Source organism: Zalophus californianus, chromosome 1 (assembly GCF_009762305.2).
Source record: "Zalophus californianus isolate mZalCal1 chromosome 1, mZalCal1.pri.v2, whole genome shotgun sequence".
NCBI lineage: Eukaryota > Metazoa > Chordata > Mammalia > Carnivora > Otariidae > Zalophus > Zalophus californianus.
In genome coordinates, this window is record NC_045595.1 from 164,454,979 (window position 1) to 164,477,625 (window position 22,647).

At 35.4% G+C, this 22,647-nt stretch overlaps 1 protein-coding gene across 4 annotated transcripts in view; it reads right to left on the bottom strand.

Moving 5' to 3' along the window:
• The window catches only part of ALCAM (activated leukocyte cell adhesion molecule), a 202,821-nt gene that overhangs the window by 35,764 nt on the left and 144,410 nt on the right, over positions 1–22,647 (bottom strand). For all 4 annotated transcript variants that reach the window (XM_027585200.2, XM_027585199.2, XM_035728942.1 and 1 more), the window contains exons 2-6: positions 19,338–19,438; positions 15,275–15,494; positions 9,297–9,361; positions 7,975–8,062; positions 7,339–7,521 (exon numbers count right to left, since the gene is read on the bottom strand). In XM_027585200.2, coding sequence (XP_027441001.2) covers positions 7,339–7,521; positions 7,975–8,062; positions 9,297–9,361; positions 15,275–15,494; positions 19,338–19,438 — 657 coding nt within the window. The remainder of the gene's footprint in view (positions 1–7,338; positions 7,522–7,974; positions 8,063–9,296; positions 9,362–15,274; positions 15,495–19,337; positions 19,439–22,647) is intronic.

Below are 22,647 nucleotides of genomic sequence, written 5' to 3' on the forward strand. Positions count from 1 at the left end.
CATATGACGTGATCACTGGTAGCTTACAGATGCATGAGACTGGGAAGTGCCTGGTAGGAACTGATGCTACTGCTGGGATTTAAAGAATGAATAGGTGTTTGCTAGAAAACAAAAGTAAGGTAGTGACCGTAAATGAACAGGCGTGTAAGTAGTACTCTAAAGGACGAATCTGGAAAACAGAACAGGACTGTAGAAAATACAGTGAAGGGATACAGATTGAGATATAGTGCAGGACAATGGCTACAAAGGATTTGAGGCATGTCAAAATTGGGAGTGTAAAGACAAAAGAGGGAAAGAAAAATCTTGGATCATGAAAGTAGACTCAGGGAACTCAGTGACTCCATCAACCATAATAACATTTGTATCATAGGGGTCCCAGAAGAAGAGATTGAAAAGGCGGCAGAAGGTTTATTTGAGGTAATTGTAGCTGAAAACTTCCCTAATCTGGGGAAGAAAACAGACATCCAAATCCAGGAGGCATAGAGAACTCCCAGCAAAATTAGCATAAGCAGGTCAACATGGAGACATAGTGTAGTTAAATTTGCAAAATATAGAGATAAAGAAAAATCCTAAAAGCAATAAGATTAAAGAAGTCCCTAACTTACAAGGGAAGACCAATAAGGTCAGCAGCAGATCTCTCCACAGAAACTTAGCAGCCAGAAGAGTGGCATGATGTATTCAATGCACTAAATGGAAAAAATCTGCAGCCAAGAATACTCTACCCAGCAAGGCTATCATTCAGAATAGAAGGAGAGATAAAGAGTTTCCCAGACAAACAAAAACTAAAGGAGTTCGAGACCACTGAACCAGCCCCACAAGAAATATTAAAGGGAATTCTTTGAGTGGGAAAGAAAGACCAAAAGTGATAGACTAGAAAGGAACAGAGAAAATCTCCAGAAACAACCACAAAATAAGTAATGAAATGGCACTAAATTAATATCAGTCAATCATTACTCTGATTGTAAATGGACTAAATGCTCTAATCAAAAGACACAGAGTGTCAGATTGGATAAAAAAAACAAGACCCATCTATATGCTGTCTATAAGAGACTCATTTTAGACTAAAGACACCTGCAGATGAAAGTGAGGGGATAGAGAAATATCTCCTATGCAAAAGGATGTCAAAAGAAAGCTGGAACAGCAATTCTTATATCAGACAAACTAGATTTTAAACCAAGGTCTATAACAAGAGATGAAGAAGGGTACTATATCATAATAAAGGGGTCTATCCAATAAGAAGATCTAACAATTATAAATATGTATGCCCCCAACATGGGAGCACCCAAATATATTAAACAATTAATAACAAACATAAAGGAACCTATTGATAATAACGCATTAATAGTAAGGGACTTTAAAACTCCACTTATACCAATGGAGAGATCATCTAAGCACAATGGACAGATCATCTAAGCAGAAAATCAACAAGGAAACAAGGCTGTGAATGACACACTGACAGACTTAACAGATATATTCAGAACATTTCATCCTGAAGCAGCAGAAAATACATTCTTTTCAAATGTACATGGGACATAGATCACATACTAGGTCCAGAATAGATCATATACTAGGTCACAAATCGAGCTTCAACAGGTACAAAAAGTTTGAGATAATACCATGCATATTTTCTGACCATAAGGCTATGAAAGTTGAAGTCAACCACAAGAAAAAATTTGGAAAGAACACAAATACATGGAGGTTAAAGAACATCCTACTAAAGAATGAACGGGTCAACCAGACATTAAAGAAGAAATAAAGAAATACATGGAAACAAATGAAAACATAACGGTCTGAAATCTTTGGGATGCAGCAAGTGTTCATAAGAAGGAAGTACCTAGCAATTTAGGCCTACTTCAAAGCAAGAAAAATCTCAAATATGCATAATCTTACACCTAAAGGAACTAGAAAAAGAACAAAAAATGAAGCCTAAAGCCAGCAGAAGGGAAATAATAAAGATTAGAAGAGAAATAAGTGATATAAAAACAAACAAACAAAAAACATAGTAGAACAGATCAATGAAATCAGGAGCTGGTTCTTTGAAAAAATTAATAAAATTGATAAACACCTAGTCAGACTTCTCAAAAAGAAAAGAGAAAGGACTCAAGTAAATAAAATTATAAACGAAAGAGGCGAGATCACAACCAACACCACAGAAATGCAAACAATCATAAGAGAATATTATGAAGAATACATGCCACCAAATTGGACAATCTGGAAGAAATGGATAAATTCCTAGAAACATATATAACCTACCTAAACAGAAACAGAAGAAATAGAAAGTTTGAACAGACCAAAACCAGCTAAGAAATTGAATTAGTCATCAAAATCTCCCAACAAACAAAAGTCTAGGGTCAGATGGCTTCCCAGGGGAATTCTACCAAACATTTAAAGAGGAGTTAATACCTATTCTTCACAAACCATTCCAAAAAAATAGAAAAGGAAGGAAAACTTCCAAACTCATTCTATGAGGCCAGCATACCCTAATTCCAAAACCAAACAGACTCCACTAAAAAAGAGAACTACAGACCAATAACTCTGATGAACATGGACACAAAAATTTTCAACAAAATACTAGCAAATCAAATCCAACCATACATTAAAACAATCATTCACCACGATCAAGTGGGATTTATTCCTGTGTTGCCAGGGTGGTTCAATATTTGCAAATCAATCAACGTGATATACCACATTAATAAAAATAAAAGAAAGGATAAGAACCATATGATCCTCTCAATAGATGCAGACAAAGCTTTTGACAAAGTACAACACCCATTCTTCATAAAAACCCTCAACAAACTAGGGATAGAGGGACCATACATCAATGTAATAAAGGACATATATGAAAAACCCACAGATAATACCATCTTAATGGGGAAAAACTGAGAGCTTTTCCTCTACTATCAGGAACAACAGAGATGTCCACTCTCACCACTGTTATTTAACATAGTACTGGAAGTCCTAGTCTCAGCAATCAGACAAAAAAAGAAAAAAAAAGAACAAAAAAAAAGGCATCCAAATTGGCAAGGAAGAAGTCACACTTTCACTATTTTCAGATGACGTGATAGTTTATGTAGAAAACCTGAAAGACTCCACCAAAAAATTGCTAGAATTGATACACAAGTTCAGCAAAATTGCAGGAAACAAAATCAACATGCAGAAATATGTTGCATTTTGATACACCAATAATGAAGCAACAGAAAGAGAAATGAAGAAATCGATCCTATTTACAAAGTACCAAAATCCATAAGAGACCTAACCAAAGAGGTAAGAGACCTGTACTCTAAAAGCTATAGAACACTTACAAAAGAAATTGAAGATGATACAAAGAAATGGAAAAACATTCCATGCTCATGGATTGGAAGAACAAATGTTAAAAAGCCTATACTACTCAAAGCAATATACACATTTAATGCAATCCCTATCAAAATACCACCAGCACTTTTCACAGAGCTAGAACAAACAATCCTAAAATTTGTATGGAACCACAAAAGACCCAAATAGCCAAAACAATCTTGAAAAAGAAAAGCAAAGCTGGAGGCATCACAATTCTGGACTTCAAGCTATATTACAATGCGATAGTGGTCAAGAGAGTATGGTACTGGCATAAAAACAGATACATAGATCAATGGAACAAAATAGAAAACTCAGATATGGACCCACAACTATATGGTCAACTAACCCTTCAACAAATGGTGCTGGGAAAATGGACAGAAACATGCAGAAGAATGAAACTGGACCACTTTCTTATACCATACACAAAAATAAATTCAAAATGCATGAAAGACCTAAATGTGAGACAAGAAACCATCAAAATCCTAGAGGAGAAACCTCCACATGCAGCAACCTCTTTGACATCGGCCATAGCAACTTCTTACTGGACATGTCTCTGGAGGCAAGGGAAACGAAAAGCAAAAATGAACTATTGGGACTTCATCAAGATAAAAATCTTCTGCACAGTGAAGGAAATAATCAACAAAACTAAAAGGCAACCTACAAAATGGGAGAAGATATTTGCAAATGACATATCTGATAAAGGGTTAGTATATAAAATCTATAAAGAACTTATAAAAATTCAACACCCCAAAAACAAATAATCCAGTTAAAAAATGGACAGAAGACATGAAGAGACATTTTTCCAAAAAAGACCTCCAGATGGCTAACAGACACATGGGAGGATGCTCAACATCACTCATCATCAGGGAAATACAAATCAAAACTACAATGAGATACCACCTCACACCTGTCAGAATGGCTAAATATAACAACACAGAAAACAACAGATGTTGACCAGGATGCAGAGAGAGGGGAACTCTCTTACAGTGTTGATGGGAATGCAAACTGGGACAGCCACTCCAGAAAACAGTATGGAGGTTCCTCAAAAAGTTAAAAATAGAACTATCCTATAACCCAGGAATTGCACTACTAGATATTTACCCAACAGATACAAAAATACTGATTCAAAGGGATACATGTACCCTGATGTTTATAGCAGCATTATCAACAATAGCCAAATTATGGAAAGAGCCCAAATGTCCACCAACTGATGAATGAATAAAGTAGTTGTGGTATATGTAAACAATGGAGTATTACTCAGCCGTAAAAAAGAATGAATTTTGCCATTTGCAAGGACATGGATGGAACTAGAGAATATTATGCTGAGCAAAATAAGTCAGTCAGAGAAAGACAAATGTCCTATGATTTTACTCATATATGGAATTTAAGAAATGTAACAGATGAACAAAGGGGAAAGAAAAGAGAGAGAGAGGTAAACCATAAAACAAACTTCTAACTATAGAGAACAAACTGAGGGTGCTGGAGAGGAGGTGGGCAGAGGGATGGGTTAAATGGATGATGGGGATTAAGGAGGGCATTTGCTGTGATGAGCAACTGGTGTTGTATTGATGAATCACTAAATCCTACACCTGAAACTAATATTACGCTGAATGTTAACCAACTGAAATTTAAATAAAAAGTTGGAAGAAAAAAAAAGTTGGAAGAAAAGAAACGGGGAGTGTGAAGATTAGTCTGAGAGATCTGGGAGTTATTAAAGAATTGTAATCATAGCATTAAACTAACATGCTCACATTTGTTTTTAAAAAAGATATTTCTGGCAGCAGCTTGGAGGGCAGTTTGGAGTGAACAGAAAGGAATATTATTTTGGAAATCACAGAAATACTGGCAATGAAGAATGGTGGCATATTCTTAGGCAGTGTCAGATGGCAGAATCAGATAAACATCAAGATGAATGAGCTGGATTCTATAAAGCTTCTTTACTGACTGGATAGGGTAGGAGTGGACTAGTGCATCTTCCTCAAGACGAAGTGATCAAATTTCTTTCCTCTGAATGTACTCTCTGTCCTTTCTGTTTAGCTCCCTCCTCCTCCACTCTAAAGTCACATAGAGCAATGGTTCTCCAAGTGTAGTCCTCAGATGAGCAGCGTTAGCGTCACCAGGGAATTTGTTCTAAATGCAGTGTTGGGCATCTCCCCACAACTACTGGATGAGAAACTTCAGAGCAGGGTCTAGTGATCTGTGTTCTAAGTCCTTCTGGTGATTTTGATGCACACAAGTTTGAGAATCACTGTCCTTGGGCATCTGAGCTTTTAGGGCTATTCACTGAATTCTGAGTGTCACTTATCACTTGCAACCTTGCACTGATAATTTCCTCCTGATGTAGGTATCTTATTGCTCTCTTGGAGTAGTAAACTCTTTGAATGTCAGGACTCTGTCTTAAGCACTTTTATATTTTCACCAGGAAGCCCAGCACTGCATACACTGTGGCTTCTCAAAAGCTGTGCCAAATGCATCCCCCACAGCCAGCCACAGTAAAACCATTTCCTTCTTATTCATCCAAGGACTTTTCTGCTTACCCAGATCTTCATGCCTGATAACATACATTCTTGTTTTTTCTGAAGCCACTTTCCTGGTCCTTATTACTCATCTTGATGCTCTTTCCTATCTTGTACTCCTGCACTTACACCAAGATAGTTTATTTCCAGTTCAACATTTTTGAACAGACAGAATTCTGCCTTTACTTACAGAAATAATAGTTTGATTTTAGATAACTTGTACATAATGAAATCCTTTAAATCCTCACTTTTAAGTCAGTATATAAGTTGAAACTTAGATACAAAGTTTAAGGCACAACAATCCCTTATTGTTAGGGCAAGTGGAATGTCAGTTTTGTTCTTATAGAAGGTTCTGCACTTTATGGAACCAAAATAGAAATGTAGAGGAGATAAAACCCTACAAGGGCTCAACTGGCATTTCTACTCTTTCTCCAGAATACACGTAGAAGTTTTAGGTTATTCTACTATATATGGCAATATTATAAGAAGTTTTGATTCATTTTTGAAAATAATGAAATTCTTTCTTGCATTTCTCCAAAAATAGTATCTCTAGTTCTATGTGTATGTAGTAATAATGATTACATAGCAATAATAACAATAGTACTTAATAACAAGAATTTAATGAGCAATATAGGATGTTATTTTAGATTTGTGGTTTCACTTAATCTCCATAACAACACTGAGTTATTTCTTTCCATTTCAAGATAAGAAAACTAAGACCTAAAGCAGTTAGCTACTCTTCCAGAAAGACACAGAAATTGACTGTGCTGGGCCTGGACTACCAGCCTGTTTGCTCTGAATCTTGGCACCTATCTTATAGGAAAGAGAATAGCATTGCAGAAAAGGATTCTAACCCAGTCTCTATAGCTAATTTAGGGCAAGTCTCTGGGCCTCACTTTACTGCTAAGTAAAATAATGGAGTTAGATCAGATGATCAAGAAGTTTCCTTTTTAGTCTAATATCCTATGTTTCAAATCTATGAAATAAAGTTAACCTAAATGTCTTGGAATACAACATCCTATTTAAACTTATGCAATTGATCTCATTGTTAATATAATTTTTTTCATTAAAATGGAAATCCCATATCTAGAAGACCAGTCATAAGCCTCTACTCATCTGTCCTTCATTCAGTAAGTAATCAGATGGCATTTTGAACTCCTACAAAATTCATAGCTTATGTGCCAGGCTGAGGACTACCAGAAGGGATCGAACTAAGTTAGAGATCTTGTCTTTAAGGAACTTAGCATCTAGCAGAATACAGAAGTGATGTTCAGAAATGACAAAGTGGAAAGGGAAAGGTATCAGAAGAAAGGGTAAGCATTTATTCTATAGGTCTTCCAAGGAGAAAGAGATTATTTGAGTACTGCAGAATAGGAAAGGGGGGTTGAAAGTATAATCCAAAGAGCATGTGGATTAGGACTTGAAAGATTAATAGCATTTGGATACTCTAAGACATTAAAATTGCATAATTGTATATTGAGTTACTTACAGTAAATATCAAAGATTGCTTGTTCAGACTGAAGTGTTTTCTGGCCAGATGGTCCATAATACGTCACAGAGCAGGTGAATGGCATTTGTATGTCAGTCTTGGTTGCCTTGTACTCCAGGGATGAAGTCATGGTATAGAGCTGAGTTACCGGGTCCATTTGCTTTTTAAAAATTAAGACCACCACTGAAGAAAATAAGAACACTAATGATAGCATTTTCATTGGAAAATCACAGTCCTTAGTTAAATGTCACAACACCTTGAGAAGTGGTTTTGTCCTTCTTACTGTATTTAACAAGAGGGAAAACTGACATGTACTGAGGTAGAATGTCTTTTCAAAACCATGGAATCAGAGACACGGAAATAGAATCCTGGAATCCTATCTCCCACTCACTTTAATTAACTTCTAGAACATGCCATATACAGAAATAAATTTTCTCTGCTCTTGATTCTTCTGCATAAGGACTAAAATGATGTTTTAAAAAATCACTTAATGACTTAATAGTTACTTAAAGGAACAAAGCATAGAGCCGTAGATCAAAAAGGGCAATGCATTTAGATTCAGGGCAGTCTAAGGAATGCCTAGACAAGAGAAAGTCAAAATAGGTCATCTGAATTTATTGCTCACTTCTTACCCACCTCCTTCAAGGGGTTGCAGCACTTTTCCACTCCTGTACCATGTGATGTTGCCATCTGGATAACTGTCTTTTGAAATGCAGTCTCCCAACTGCAAAATGAAGAGGAAACGTTGCTACCTTGGTTCCATCAGTGGTTGTCAATTTGAAAGCTTTGGACTCCTCAGGGGGTGCAGCACTTCCAAAGGTTTCCTGACCCATTCATTATCCAGGCACTGACTGGGGACTGAATGCATGCTCTCTTGCATTAAAGACAATGCTTTGTACTTAAAATTATAGTCTTGCCCATTTAAAACTATGCAATAGATGTTGCCACTATTAATAAAATCACATTTGTCTAAAAGCATTACCAAATTCACTTTGACATTATTCATTTTTAGCATTAACTAAATAACATAACTACATTAACATTGACTATTCCCATCGTTCACAGATCTCAGCATGCAAGAATCATTAACGGTGTGAAAGTGGGGCTGCCTCTCTGGTTTCATACTATATAAAGTTCAGATACATATACTTACCAAATCTATAATTCCCACCACTTTTCTTCAAATGTGTTATAACTTTAATATTTAGCATTTATCAAATAATATCATGAAGTAAAATTTAATCTGATTCAAAGAACTTTTAACTTGTTTGTATTTTTTTCTTCACAAAGAGAAATTTAGGTATTTTACTTAGTGAAAATAAGATTATTAGTCAGCTGATTGTGCCCACATATAACCTCCAGCTTTGTTCCCTCTTGATACAACCTCTCTTCACACCTCTTAATGTGATTGTTCAAATTTGATCTTCTCACATCTTTACTTCAACTTTTCAATAATTTAATCTGCATACAGAATAAAGTCCAAACTCCCTCCATGACATAAGGCTTGTCATAATCCAGCTTCTCTTTACTTCTCCAGATTTATCCTTTACTGGACTCTCTTGCCTACCATCTTACCACACAAAGTTCCAGCAATGCAAATAAGGTGATGTTTCCTAAAAATGCTATTCTTGTTTACATCATATTATTTCATGTTGTTGTAAAGCCTTTCTACCCTTGGTTTGGAGAAAATCAACTCATCTTTCATGACTGGATTTAATATTCAGTGCATCCAAATAAGAAAGACTTATGCCTCCCCCCCAACCCTCTTCTCCTTCCGGAAATGACTATATCTTCCTCTGTGTTCCCACTCTAACTCGGGCAGACTTTCTGATTGGCACCTGCAACACTGTCAGCTCCACAAGAACAAAGTCTATCTTATTTGTCCTGCCATCTGAAGCCAGGAGAAGACATTTAACATTAGGCTAAGTGAAGGCAATGAATCAAACGCAAGTTCTTACCTTTTTTAGCTGCTCTGTTTCGAGAAAAGGTGCTTTGCTCACAATTTCAGGTTTGGATGGTTGCTCTAAAGTCAAGCAGAGAAAGGTTTTAAGTACACATGAAAGAACAAAAGGACATTTGTGATTTGGATTATAGAAAAATAATTCACTTAGTCAAAGCAAAAAACCAAGCAACAAAATAAAGAACACATTCCCATATAATCTGCAATTAAGAAATCTGGTTAACCCACTCCCTGTAAGTATTTGCTTTTTTACATTAAATACTATTTTAAATGCTTATTACTCTTTTGAAGAAAATATTGGTAATGTCTTGTGAATGCTTCATAAGCAGTAAATATGGATTTGATAGTAAAACAGAGGTTAATACACTAAACATGAATATTATTGCCAATTGATTATCATGTGTACTTTCTACTTACTTATAACTTCCAGCTACTTAGATGAAGATCTGAATCCAGAAAGGATATTTATTAAAAATGCAGATTTCTAAGGCTCCCCTGGACAGAATTAGAATTTCTAGGGACAGTCCTATAAATCTACTTTTTAAAACAAGCTCTCTACAAGATTTTCAGGCACAATGAAGTTCATGAATTATGGTCCTAAAATCATGGTAACTAAAAGGAGTTAAGGGATTTAGAAGTTCAAGTTTTCTGTGTATCTCAAACCTTATCTTTAAAGTGAAATCACATTATGAAATTATAAATCCAGGGAAATCCTTTAAATTTGGAACTGAGATAATGGACAACAGCATTTCAAATATAGGAAGTTTTATAAGCATCCATTCTAAGAGAACCTTCAGGAAGAACTGGTTAAAAATCACAGCAACAAGATATTATTCAAACTTATTTTAATTTATTTACTCTTCACTGTTAGTTATCTACGTATCACTGAAGGATATTTTACTTTTTAATTAGCTCTAACGATTAGTCTCCAGAAAATGGATATTGCCTCTTTGTCATTGATTTTTGTGAATCTCATGGAGCAAAACTATTCTATTCTCATATAAACAAAGACAACCAGTTATTCTTTCATTCAAAGTCTCATTGTATACCATCTCCAATACCTTTAATTTCTATAACCAAACTAGACTGAGTTGGCTTTTATATAATTATTGCTCAATTTGGAATTCCACTATCAGACATGTTGCCTACCCACACCATTACAGAAAATAAGGATGAAGACAGAGTCTTTGGAACAGCAAAATGGCTATCACCAAGACTGTATGCAAAAAATATGTAAACTTCTTCATGTTACTATTGAGAGTTAATTTCCTTTTTGCAATTGTTTTATATTAGAAATTGGAACAATGAATAATAATAGTAAATCTTCCTATGTGTTCAACTTTTGCACTTTAATTATAGGAGGGCCTACTTACTATTAATTCTAGAAACATAATTCTAATTCAATTTTCACAAGATGGATTATTTCCAAATATACAGATTGGAAACAAAACACAAGAAAGATAGAAAAATAGAAAAAAGAAATACAGAAGAATAGAGAAGTATAACAGAGACAATTACATTAACACAAACAAGAAGTGCCACCTGATTTCCTGACTGTTAGAAATGTGACCAAAAAATTATTAAAAACTGACCAAAAAGTCAAAATAAACAGCAATTTGTAGGAAACATACGGTAGCAGGTTAAAGCCTTCCACATATCAGTAAGCACTGGTGTTATCACGATTTTAATGTAATGCCATTAATGTTCACAATTACAACTCCGAATTACTACTAAGACATTAAATTCTGTTCTGAATTTATGTTTTAAGACAAATGTCTAAAACATTTGAGAGAGGGATGTATCCAAAATATTTAAACAAAATGAAAATTCTTGGTGCTTAAGTAAGTAAGTCAAAGTTCTCTGGGAACTAAAATCAAGTATTTCATGATACCTTTCTGAAAGCATAAGAGAGGTAAGATATTAAATTAATTTATGTGGTCAATCAAGAGTCAAAACTAACAAGAGAAAAAGAATAAATGGGTTTTTGTTTCCCCTTCAGTAGTATCTATGCCTGGAATATAAAAAGAGATTTAAAAAATCATCTGAAAAAACTGAGGTTCCTTTTTTTTTTTTTAATTGAGTCTTTTAATATGAAATGTAGGTGGGCAGTGTTGCTAAGCTGCAATACATTCTAGTTCACCAAAACTATATATCAGAACAGTTGGGCACATACTTCCTCTTAGGCAGAATATATATATTCCTCTGCTTTGTATACCTTCTGATGTTTTATCAGTGTACATAAGATCATAAATACTTGGTATGTTACAAATGTTGGTCCTTTACACATGGCCATGTATATGTTCCTTCCATAAATATTTTTGAAAATTTATACTGATTTCAATAAAATGAAACTGTGGACAATCCAGGAAAACTGGTGAAAGAATCCTTAAAGTTTAGGCTTCTTTACACTGTAACTCATCTTTTTATTTGGAAGAGAGCCACAGTGGGTATTGTGGAAGTAATACCTACTGCAATTCTTTGAGTTCTTTTCTCCCAAACTTTTGTTTCAAGCCCATGAGATATTTTGTATGTAATTTTCTCTTATATTAGTTTGCAACAATCAATGGGTATTAGTTGGAGGACCATAAAAGAGGACACGTACTATTTGAGCAAAATTGCATATTGATTCCAAAGTGTTTAAAAAAAAAACTTTACATGAATTATGCCTTAATATAATTCAGGGATTCATAACCAAGTATAGAATTGAAAGGGAAAGTCAGCACAAATTTATTTGCATTATCAAAATGATTTTGTCAAGGGTATCTATCATAGCCAGTTGAGGATGAGGTGACGAAGGCAAAACTGCTCTCTACCACCCACAACGTACAGTGTTATTACCAGAAACCACAAACAGGAGAGCTCAGTTTGATAGGGGAGGAAGGCAATAAAAGAGAGGTGCACTGGTTCCACTGACTCATGAAAGCTCCTCTCAGTACACTAGAGTACAAGAGGGTTTACAAATTAGCCTCGATTGTGGTTTTCAAATGCTTTTTTAGAGCTGGGGTCATTTTCCCCTTTTTTCCCCTGAATGGATTACCGTGAAAAATCTTTGAAATATAGCGTGGGTAGAATTCTAGCTAACAAAAGCAGTGTTTCCCCCTCTCCTGCCCTCTTCAGTAGCTCCTCAGGAGGATCCTAGGAACATGGTAGGAAAACCACCCTCAAATTCTAAGCACTTATATTACTGTTGATGAGAGAGGAAGCCCCAGACTAGTGAACTTCCCCAAGGTCAGAAATTAGCAGCAGACCTAACAAAGCCAGGTCTTCTGATGACCAGTCAGGGATTTTTCTGTTTCACCAACAGCCAGTTGGCAACCCATTTGACTTCTGAAATTTTTGCACAATGTTTGGAATAAATCTTTGGGAACTTTAAAGGCTTTACTGATGTTTCTGAATGTTTTTAATAACTTCAAATGTGCAATAAATGCAAATACATTTTAATTTTAATGCCATCCAATTCTCTTTTTAAAAAAGCTGTACTCATGGTGATAAAGAATGTGACTTATCTGAATCTGGGGTGCATAATGGGCATGGCTATTGTATCTGAGGTATAGTTTAAAACTAAACAAACAAGCCTACACCAGAGGTAACAGAGTCATCAGTCATGGCCTTCCAGTTTGAATAAAAACAGTCTGAGTTTGCTCATGAGGATGGCACTCTGCAGCAAGCTGATCTGGGATTAGCTCACGTCCACCATACTCGATTCTGTAGTACACAATGCGTGTTGCTAAGGTGATTCGACAGAAGGAAACAGAGCACTGATTGATGAGCCTAGTAACTCTTAAGTGATTACAATATACACATGCACAGAATAAAAGTCTCCCTGTCACAGCTGCTGTTTGCTTCACAAAATGTGACCCAAAGTAAATTCATTATTTTTTTTTAAAAAAAGTAAAGCCCCTGTATGCTCTTGCAAACACTCTCCTTATCATGAGCTGTGCTGTTCATTTAATTGGACTTGGAGGGTCCCACGGTTTCTAGCATAAAATGCCATTTTCAAGAATGTGTAACTTGTCTATTTGAATTCTCCCTGGCCCAGAGCCTGGAATGCAAATTCTGTTTCTGAGAATCACTTTGTTTTCAACAACATTCAAAAGAGAAGGGGGTAGGGGGTGCTGCCAGTATGTGGGGTGTGAGTTTGTTTTTATAATCATAGAAATCCCCTGTATTCCAAAATAGCTTACAAATTTTTATCAAAGTAGATTAACTGGATTTTTTTTTTTTTTTTTGCAGATTGCTGTATGGTATTGTCTTTAAGTGTATTCTGAAAATTGTCACAAATGATTTAAAGGAAACAACCTGGATTTTCTCAACTTTCTGGTAGACTAGCTTGATATTTGAGAATTTTAACACAGTGAGAAAGAAACCTGGCAATGACAAAGAAATACACATAAACTTCAGGGTGCTATGACTTAATCTTTACCTACTATCTTACATTTTTGTTGTATACTTATATTTATGACATCATGGACTAATTTAAAAAATTGTTTTTGTTGTTCTCTTTACAAAAAATGTCCCTAGCAGCGCACCATCCTTCTTCTTAATAACATCAAAATGAAATAAAAGAAAGAAAAAAATGGGACATTGGTAAATAAAGGGTGTAGATTATTTGGGGTATTTAATGGAAGGCATGACTGGCAAACACTTGTAATTTGGTGCGATTCATGAAATGATTGAGAAGGGTGGATGGTTTCTGTAAAGTGCCTTCCAAGTTGAAAGGTAATCAACTGAAACATGTAATATGCTTTTACAAGGTTCTTCTGGAGAACAAAGGTTTCTTTTGATAGTACAAGAATTTTTTGAATCCATGTCATGAGCCCATAGGAGCTTTGAAATATATATAAATACTTACGGGACAGTTCCACTTAGTTGCATAGGCTATTAGAAGAGAAATGGGAAAAATCCATGGTTGTTTGCTGTAGTAGCCCTCTGGGCTTCTTTCTTCCTATTTATTTTAATAATTTCTAGGTGCTGCCACATTATCAGAAAGCAGAGAGGAAAAACTGCAAAGTGAGACCTTCTTCCCTAATTAAAAAAGACTGGAATTCTGAAACTTTTGAGACCTATTTTTCTCCCTGTAATTTCTAATATATTATAATGTAACAGGAGGTGGAATTTTTTTATTTGAATATTAGAAGATAGAATGTTTAATTAGAACTTCTCAAGTCATTAATTTGCACAGCTATTTGCACAGTAACACTAACTATATGTTATCATTAGGCAAAGTAACTTTGCCATAATGACTACAGTAATTTCTCCAAGTTTCTTCTACTGAGTTCTCTTCTTCCAACCCTACTCTACTTTTTCCCCTTGATGTATTCCACATATGCATTCAGGGTGTGGTGAACTTTTTTAATTCGGGGAAGTTTTCTGAACACTTTGAAGAACTAAATCAACATTATTAAAGGCCAGGGTATATATGTGTGTGTGTGTGCGTGTGAGTGTATGTATAATACTATATACACACATATATTGACACACACACACCATACACATAAAAAGCTTAGATTTCTAAGTTATAAGATGGTTTGGATTTGCCTGTATTTATTGTTTAACATTTCAAAATATTAATTTTATATGGTTCAGTCTAATAGATATATATGTGTGCATGACATGCATGATTATATGTATGTATCACGTATCTATGTATATATCACAGAATATTTGTACATGTCAGTGAAAGTTAAAGATCACATGCCAGTTTTCACTTAGTAGCACCTCATATCACAGGAAATGTTACCCAACAAAACAACAGAGAATATTCTTTTAGTTCCTCGCTGCAAAACTCCTATTTGAATTTCAGGGTTTTTGTTTTCCTCACTGACAGCATGCATGAGCAGAAAGAAGATCGTTAGAAGTCCTCTTATAGAGATGCCTGCTGTGGAGACATTACAGAGCATTCACTCTTCTTTCTAAAGAACATTTTCTAGTACCAGCCATCAATCCCACTTAGCAGTTACACTGCAGACTACTTACTGAACACCTTGACTATTGTAGGTGCCTCAAACACGTTGTCCTCAGTTACTAGCATGCACACAAATCTCTTTTCATCACTGATCCTTGCATTACTGATAGACAAAGTGTAGTTTTCTGAGAGGCTCAATCTGTCTTTGTATTCTGGTACATCGTCGTACTGCACACTTTTCTTTGTAGAGGACCTGAAGGCAATAAATACTGGGGAGCCATCGGGCTTTTCCTAAAAATTAAAATAACAATACATTTTAAAAACAAGCATATTCAGATGTTTCAGGATTACATCCAGAATAACAAAATTTCTTGGCCATACCATATTCTTCCACCAATATTTATAGTTCTGTACAAAAAAAATGATTTTGGATATGAGCCTCACATAAATCTTTGGTTACAGAAAATTACTCTTCGTAAGAGGAGAGTCTCTAAGTTCTTTCACAGGTATCAGTTTAAGTGAAATGTGAAATGTGAAATGGAAAGACAGCTATTGGAATCTGAACTTCTCTTGCATCCAAAGGTCAGAATTAGTGACTCTTCTGAAACCAACAAGGGCTGGCATTGTATCTAATTTAAAAGAAAAAAGTAGATGAAAACAAACACACAAATGCACAAAATGATATTCAGCTAACCATCACAGCAAGCAAACATGTGGGCTGCAAATACTCATTTAGAAATCCTGGGCAGTTATCTTTCGCATACTCATTACTTTAACCCACATACTTTAAACGTCCACACCTTTTAGTTTCAGCCAAAACTGACGGAGCTGACCTTTACTCATAATATAATTTAATGAGTCTTCATGGAGGAACCGTATTTGCCCTTGTGAAACAATCATGTCCATTAAGCAACAGAATCAGATTAATCACTAAAATGCATAGTTTTGCTATCTGAGTCATAAAACTTAGCTCAAAGAGCTTTCATATAAAAACTTATTATCAAAATAAAATATAATCTGGCATGGGCAATTATGCCAAGAGCCCGAGACATATAATTCATCTCTTCCTTTGCTCCCACAAAAATTCTCTTAGCTAATAAGCAATTTAATCTAAGATAGGAGCCAATCCCTCCTCTACTTACCTCACAAGGCCTTTGAGAAAATAAAATATGACAAAACATTTGAAAGTGCCTGGCAAATTCCAAGATACTATGGGGAGTTACATTTTAAAAATTATTAATATTTATTACTGTTATGGACTAAATGTGTCACCCCCAAATTCATATGTCGAAGCCCGAACCCCCAGTATGCTGATATTTGGAGGTGGAGCCTTTGAGAGGTAATTAGGTTTAGATGAGGTACTGGAATAGTGCCCTAATGACAGGATTAGTACCCCTATAAGAAGAGGAAGAAAGGTCTCTTTCTCCATGAAAATACAGGTCATATGAGCACATAGCAAAATGGCAGCAAATCAAGAGAAGGACCCTCACAAAGAGCCACATTTGCCAGCACTTTGATCTTGGGCTTCCCAGCCTCCAGAACTGTGATATATAAATAGATGTTGTTGAAGTCCCCTAGTTTATGGTATTTTGTCATCGCACCACAAGCCAAGACAATTACTAAGCTAATTTTAGAGTCTGAAAGTTTTAGTTGGTTGAATATCTGAATACATCAATAATATTCTCCTTAATTTTTTAAATTTTGCCACAAGTTTACAGTGCAAGTCCTTGCTGTAAATCATTCCTTCACTGAGAGAAATATGTTAAACCAGTCCCTTATATTTCTGTATTCATACACTTATGCAATAAATAATAGTTATTAACCATATGTCAGGTACTTTCCTTGGGTTTTCACATAGTAATGGATTTAATACTCTTAATGACCTTGTAAGTTAGAGTTGTAATATTAGATTCATTTACAGATTATACAGTAGAGACGGAAGTCGGTTAAATAAATTGTCCAAGGGCCCAGCTAGTGTATCTCAGCAGAGCAAAAGCTGAAGCCCTGCATCCTGGCTGCATGATGACTTCACTGTAACACTCCTGATAGCTGCTAGATGCACCTTCTGTACCAGCACCGAGGCAGATGCTGGAGAAGAGGTGGGGGTGAAGGAGGGCGTGTGATGAGCACTGGGTGTTGAATGCAACTAATGAATCATTGAACACTATATCAAAAACTAATGATGTACTATATGTTGGCTAACTGAACATTAAAAAGAAAAAAAAAAGAGGTGGTGGTGAAGTGTAGAGAGGCTCACAGGGAACCATGATCTCCGTTCACAGGCAGATGACCATGCAGGAAGGGAGAAGCCAATCCATCCTTCTTCTATGTTTGCCCCCTTTCACTCTTCCCAAACCTACCATTTGTCTTTCAGCTTTCAGTAAATCAGAGTTTGTAGAGTCTGCCTGCAAACCGACACTGGTTTTAGAGCACATGGTACTTCAAACACATCTCATCCGGTTAGTGCCAAAGCTTTTTGCTCTAATTAAGAATTTGAAAACTGCCATTATTGTTTCCACTACCACTGTACCAGTTCAGTTTGGGTGAAAATTATTCCCTGAATTATCATCAGGATTGTCTATGATCACGGATTTTCACCGTCTGTGTTCCACTTATTTTGGCAGTTAATTTCGACTCAACAGGTGAAGCATGGGGTAGTCTTGCTTAGAGTTTGAGGGGTATAAATAGACCTTATCCTCACAGGCCTTAACTTCCTATTTCCACTTTTATAGTAAACCAGAAATAGTTCAAAATCCCCAACGTGAGCCAGGTATTAGGAGGAGAGTACAGGCAAGTGCTCACCCCCTTCCTCTGCTGTCACATGACCCCCCCAACCACTCCCCCCACATGCGCATGGGCTTAGAGCCCCACTTCCAGAACAAGGACCACGCGCCACTTGGTCAATATTCTGCTATGAATTACTTCATGTAACCCTCACACCACTGAGGGAAGACTATTCTTACACCCCTTTTTTAGAGATGAGAAAATGGAGATTCATTCACTTGTCCAGAATCTCACATCAAGTATATGGTAGAACATGCTGGTCTGACTTAACCCACATTTTGAAAGATTGTGTTCTACCCGCTTCCTGGGTACAACCTTAAGACCATTTCCCAAAGTGTGTTCTGCATGTTTGTTTTTGCAGATATTTGAGAGAAAAAATTGGGTGGTTAAAAAAACCTAAGAAATGAATCAAGCATGGACAATTCAGAATGCATCTTAGTGAGAAGTTCTGAGAAGTACTGTGATAAAGAAAGTTTTCAAAAATTATTTGACCATCAGATTTTTTTTTCCTATTAAAATACCTTTTAACATTTCAAGGAACTTGATAAAAACTGCCATCATATTCAAGGAAGCATATGTCTACTTTAAGCTCCCAAACTACCATGAGTCTCATGTGATTCAAAATTAGGAAACTATACCACACAGACACCTTTTGTTGGTTTCTGTAATTAAATTGAAACATTTTATCAGTCGATGTTACCTAGCCATTCCACATAATCTACCAGGGTATCTACTCTCCATATCCAGACCCATCTCTGCCTCGATACCTGAGAAAGTATTGATTTGCTATCTGCAAGAAAGGAGTAAAATGAACAATTTTAAATGTAAAAAGGACCTGCCCCATCAACATAGTTCTAAGACAACACCAGAAACAAGATTCTAATGCTGATGACTAATTCCCAATGAATATTTGGGTACTCTTGCAACTGGTGTATTTTGCCTTTGCGATAGCCACACCAAACAGGACATGAGTATGTGGAGAAAAGCTGCCAACTTCCACTAAGCTCTGTTCTACATGCCACTGATTTTACTCTGGAACTCTGCCTTTTCCTCTGCCTCTAACACTTAAGGTTAAATCTTTCAGACTAATATGATCTAAGAATTACATGTTTATTGGCTTTATTTTAAAATAGCACTTCTTATGTAAGACTTAGGAATTACTCTTTTAAGATATCCAACACATAATTCTACCTTCCTACATTTGTACCCATAGTTGAATATTGCCATTATGTTAATTTGAAATTCACATTTGCTCACAGAAGGAATATAATCCCCCCAAGAAACCACAAACAAACAAACAAACAAAACAACTAAAGGTAATTAGCTAAATCCAAAGTAGGTTACGCTTACATATTTCCATTTGCCAAACATGAGATTCTGAGGTACCTCGAGTAGGCAAGGCATGATAATGGTATCTCCATATGCTGAGTTTACAGTATACCATCCAAGGCCTTTAGAAAAAAGAAAAAAAGAGAGAGAGATGTTAAGTATTTTCTTGAAGTAACTAAGCAAATAACTTTAGTTCAGGCTGTGTGCCTTAATGAAGATTATCTATTATAATTTTATCTTAAATGACTACATAAGTATGAAGCTAGAACTTATTTCCTATTTAAATATCAACAACTCTTATTTAGCTACTAAGCCTTTGAATGTCACACATTTCAAATTTACAGACCCTCAATTTCACCAGGGAAGAGACAAGTATGTGCTGCAAAGGAACATAGTAGAATGTGAAAGTGTATTTTTCTCCTAAGTATATATGTCATAGAAAAAAAATGCACACTACATTTCATAGATATGTGGGACTACACAAGATTAACATGTTTAAAATTCTCAAAACTAGATTTAAATATATTTTTCATTTGAAAATATTGTCAAACTTATCTTCTGGAAAAATTTTTAAAACTACTAAAAACTAAATTAATACATATAAGACCACAACCAAATTTTACTTATAATTAGGAAAATGGCTTATTTCATACTAGCAATAGTTAATATATCAGTTTTAATTTTAATTATGCATAAAGTATTAACAAGATAGGAATCTGAAGTATAAAAATTCTTTGTAAAGTGTTTACCGAGTGGTTATCCTGAATTTTGGGTATATGATCTAACTTAAACCATAATTTGCTACTAAGTTACAAAAAAACTTCCTGGTCATAATTAATTCTTTCCTGAGAAAAAAATGTAGATGACAAAAAAATTAAAGTGTCAAAACCCCACAACTTTTGCATATGTATGCAACATACTATTCAAATCTGTATATATTCATGAGGTTTAAAAAACTCAGGCATTTAACTTGACAAGAATACTTAGGAAACATCTCAGATTTTTTTACCTTATTTTGTTCACACTGGTTTTTAAGATTAAATATGTTTACAATTAAATATCTATTAAGATATGTCATCATTGGATATAGTGTGAACAGGCTAACTTAATTTGAAACTGTAGAGGGGGAAAAAAGATATTTTGTCCACCAGGTGGTGCTGAAGTGCAAAGCTAAGGCCATTTGAAACAAATACCATTTTATGACTTTCTGAGGAAACAAGACAGTGGACACTATCTTTCACTGTTACCCATCAATCACAATTCATAGGAAGATTTCATATAGGGATAAAAATCATTAACCTTGGTAAAGAACAAAAAGGTAATAAAATTCCTATTTTAAAATTCTGTCAACAGAGGAAGGTACTTCCTTTTAAAGCAATTTTGCCCCAGGGAACAAAATCATTACAAGAAACACAAACTTCAAGTAAATATGCCACAGAACAACTAGTTTCCAGCATTTTTAATATTGTTAAAATAAAAATACAAAGTATAAGTCATGATAATGTGTTTTTCACTTGCTATTGGAGACAAGTAGTTTTCCAAAACTGTTTATCATATGTTCAGTATTATAATAAAAATTACCTCAATAGCTTTTAAATTGTTTAGTGTTTCCCACACTATAACTTTAATTCCTTTTAACTTCAAACCGTTGCAGAGCATAGGACTATAAATGAAGACATGGTCTCTTCAGCCTTGTTAAAATATGCAAACTAATGAGAATTAAGAAATTACTTTATTTCTCAGCATAGTACTTGTTTCCTATAATACTTTGTACACTAAATGTGGAAATTTTATCATGTATTTTAAGATCTGTTCATTCACTACACCAGCGCAGGTATGCCAAACCAAGAAAACAATTTTGTGATTTAATGTTTTGTTTTTTCACCAGTATGTAGCAAGTCACTTGAATATGTTAACCACTCTAAAATGATCTGGATTTATAACTTAAATTATGGCAGGACATGCCCCTCTAATGATCTCCTCTCACTTGTAAAAGCACACCTTCTTTTGACAACTGGCGGTACTCCCATGGTTGGTCAAGGAGTGAAAACAGTTTACAGAGCTTAGGTACCAAGGAGGTGAATCCTTTGCCAGGTACACAGGGAAAACAAGAAAATTCTTTTTGCAAAACATGTAATTCTTTGCTATTTCTTACAGACCATTTTTCTTTTTTCTTCCCTATAGAACTTTAATGTGATATATAGATATCAAATTTTGTAATAGATTTTAAAGCTATAGGAATTTCAAGGACATCATGTGTTATTAGCATAATGAAGTGCAACTACAACGAAGAAGGGACCACATATTCTTATCTTTGTATCTCCAGGAGCAATGCCTGGCATGGAACAGGCACCGTATTGGATTTCTCACTCAAATGTTCTGAAGTCTTTTCCATTTTGGTTATTAAATTAACATCTTTGAAAATCAGGGAGGAGTTGGTACCATTGGAACTTTGGGAATTCCTATTCCTACCACATACTCTAATAAAGGCTGTCCTAGATTGCCTTTGATATGCAGAGAATGTGGATTTATGCTTGCACGGCACTCGTTTTCGAAGAGAAACTAACACAAAGCAAACATTCTTGTAAAAATTCATGGATGAAACTACAGAAGAGAATATTTCTCCCTACCGAACTTTATAATTAATTTCAGGAGAAATTAAGGATTATTTTGTGCTTTGTGATTTGCGAACGATAATGTGAAATGCCTTTTTTTCTTACTGTGATGACCACAAAGCAAAGGGTTGTTTTGAAAAGTATTTGAGAATTTTTGAGTTGGGTCTTTTAATGACAGCTTGACGTCCCAAATTAGCCAGGACAGGACTCTTTAGAGCATAAGAAACCTAAGGGAAATAAAACAAGCATGAGGGCAGTAGGTAAAAGGCCAAGGGTTACAGACGGAAGTACTGGTCTCTAGTCTTAGGGCACACAGGATGATAATCAGTTGGACTGCGTTAGGAGTCACAGATTTCAGAACTAATTTTCAAGTTTGCTGTAAGTCATCAACTTTCCTCTATTCTACGAGTATACCAACTCCCAGGTTCATCTGAGAAAGACTAAAGGCTTGAATCTGTGGTAGAGCTAATATCCCTAACCCCGGAGAGATAAAGTGGCTCCAAAACCACTGTGATTTGGTGATGAATTAGCATCCTGATTTCTACAGATGTCTCAGTCTTTGAGATGAAGTGCCAGTGAGACCCAAAGTACCTGTCAACACAAATGGTTCTGTTTATACTTTTCATAGAAGCAAAAGATTTTATCTGTCATTTGCCAAGTCTGAATTGAATTTAACTCACTAAAATTCCCCTGCAATTTTCTCCCTGCAATATTAG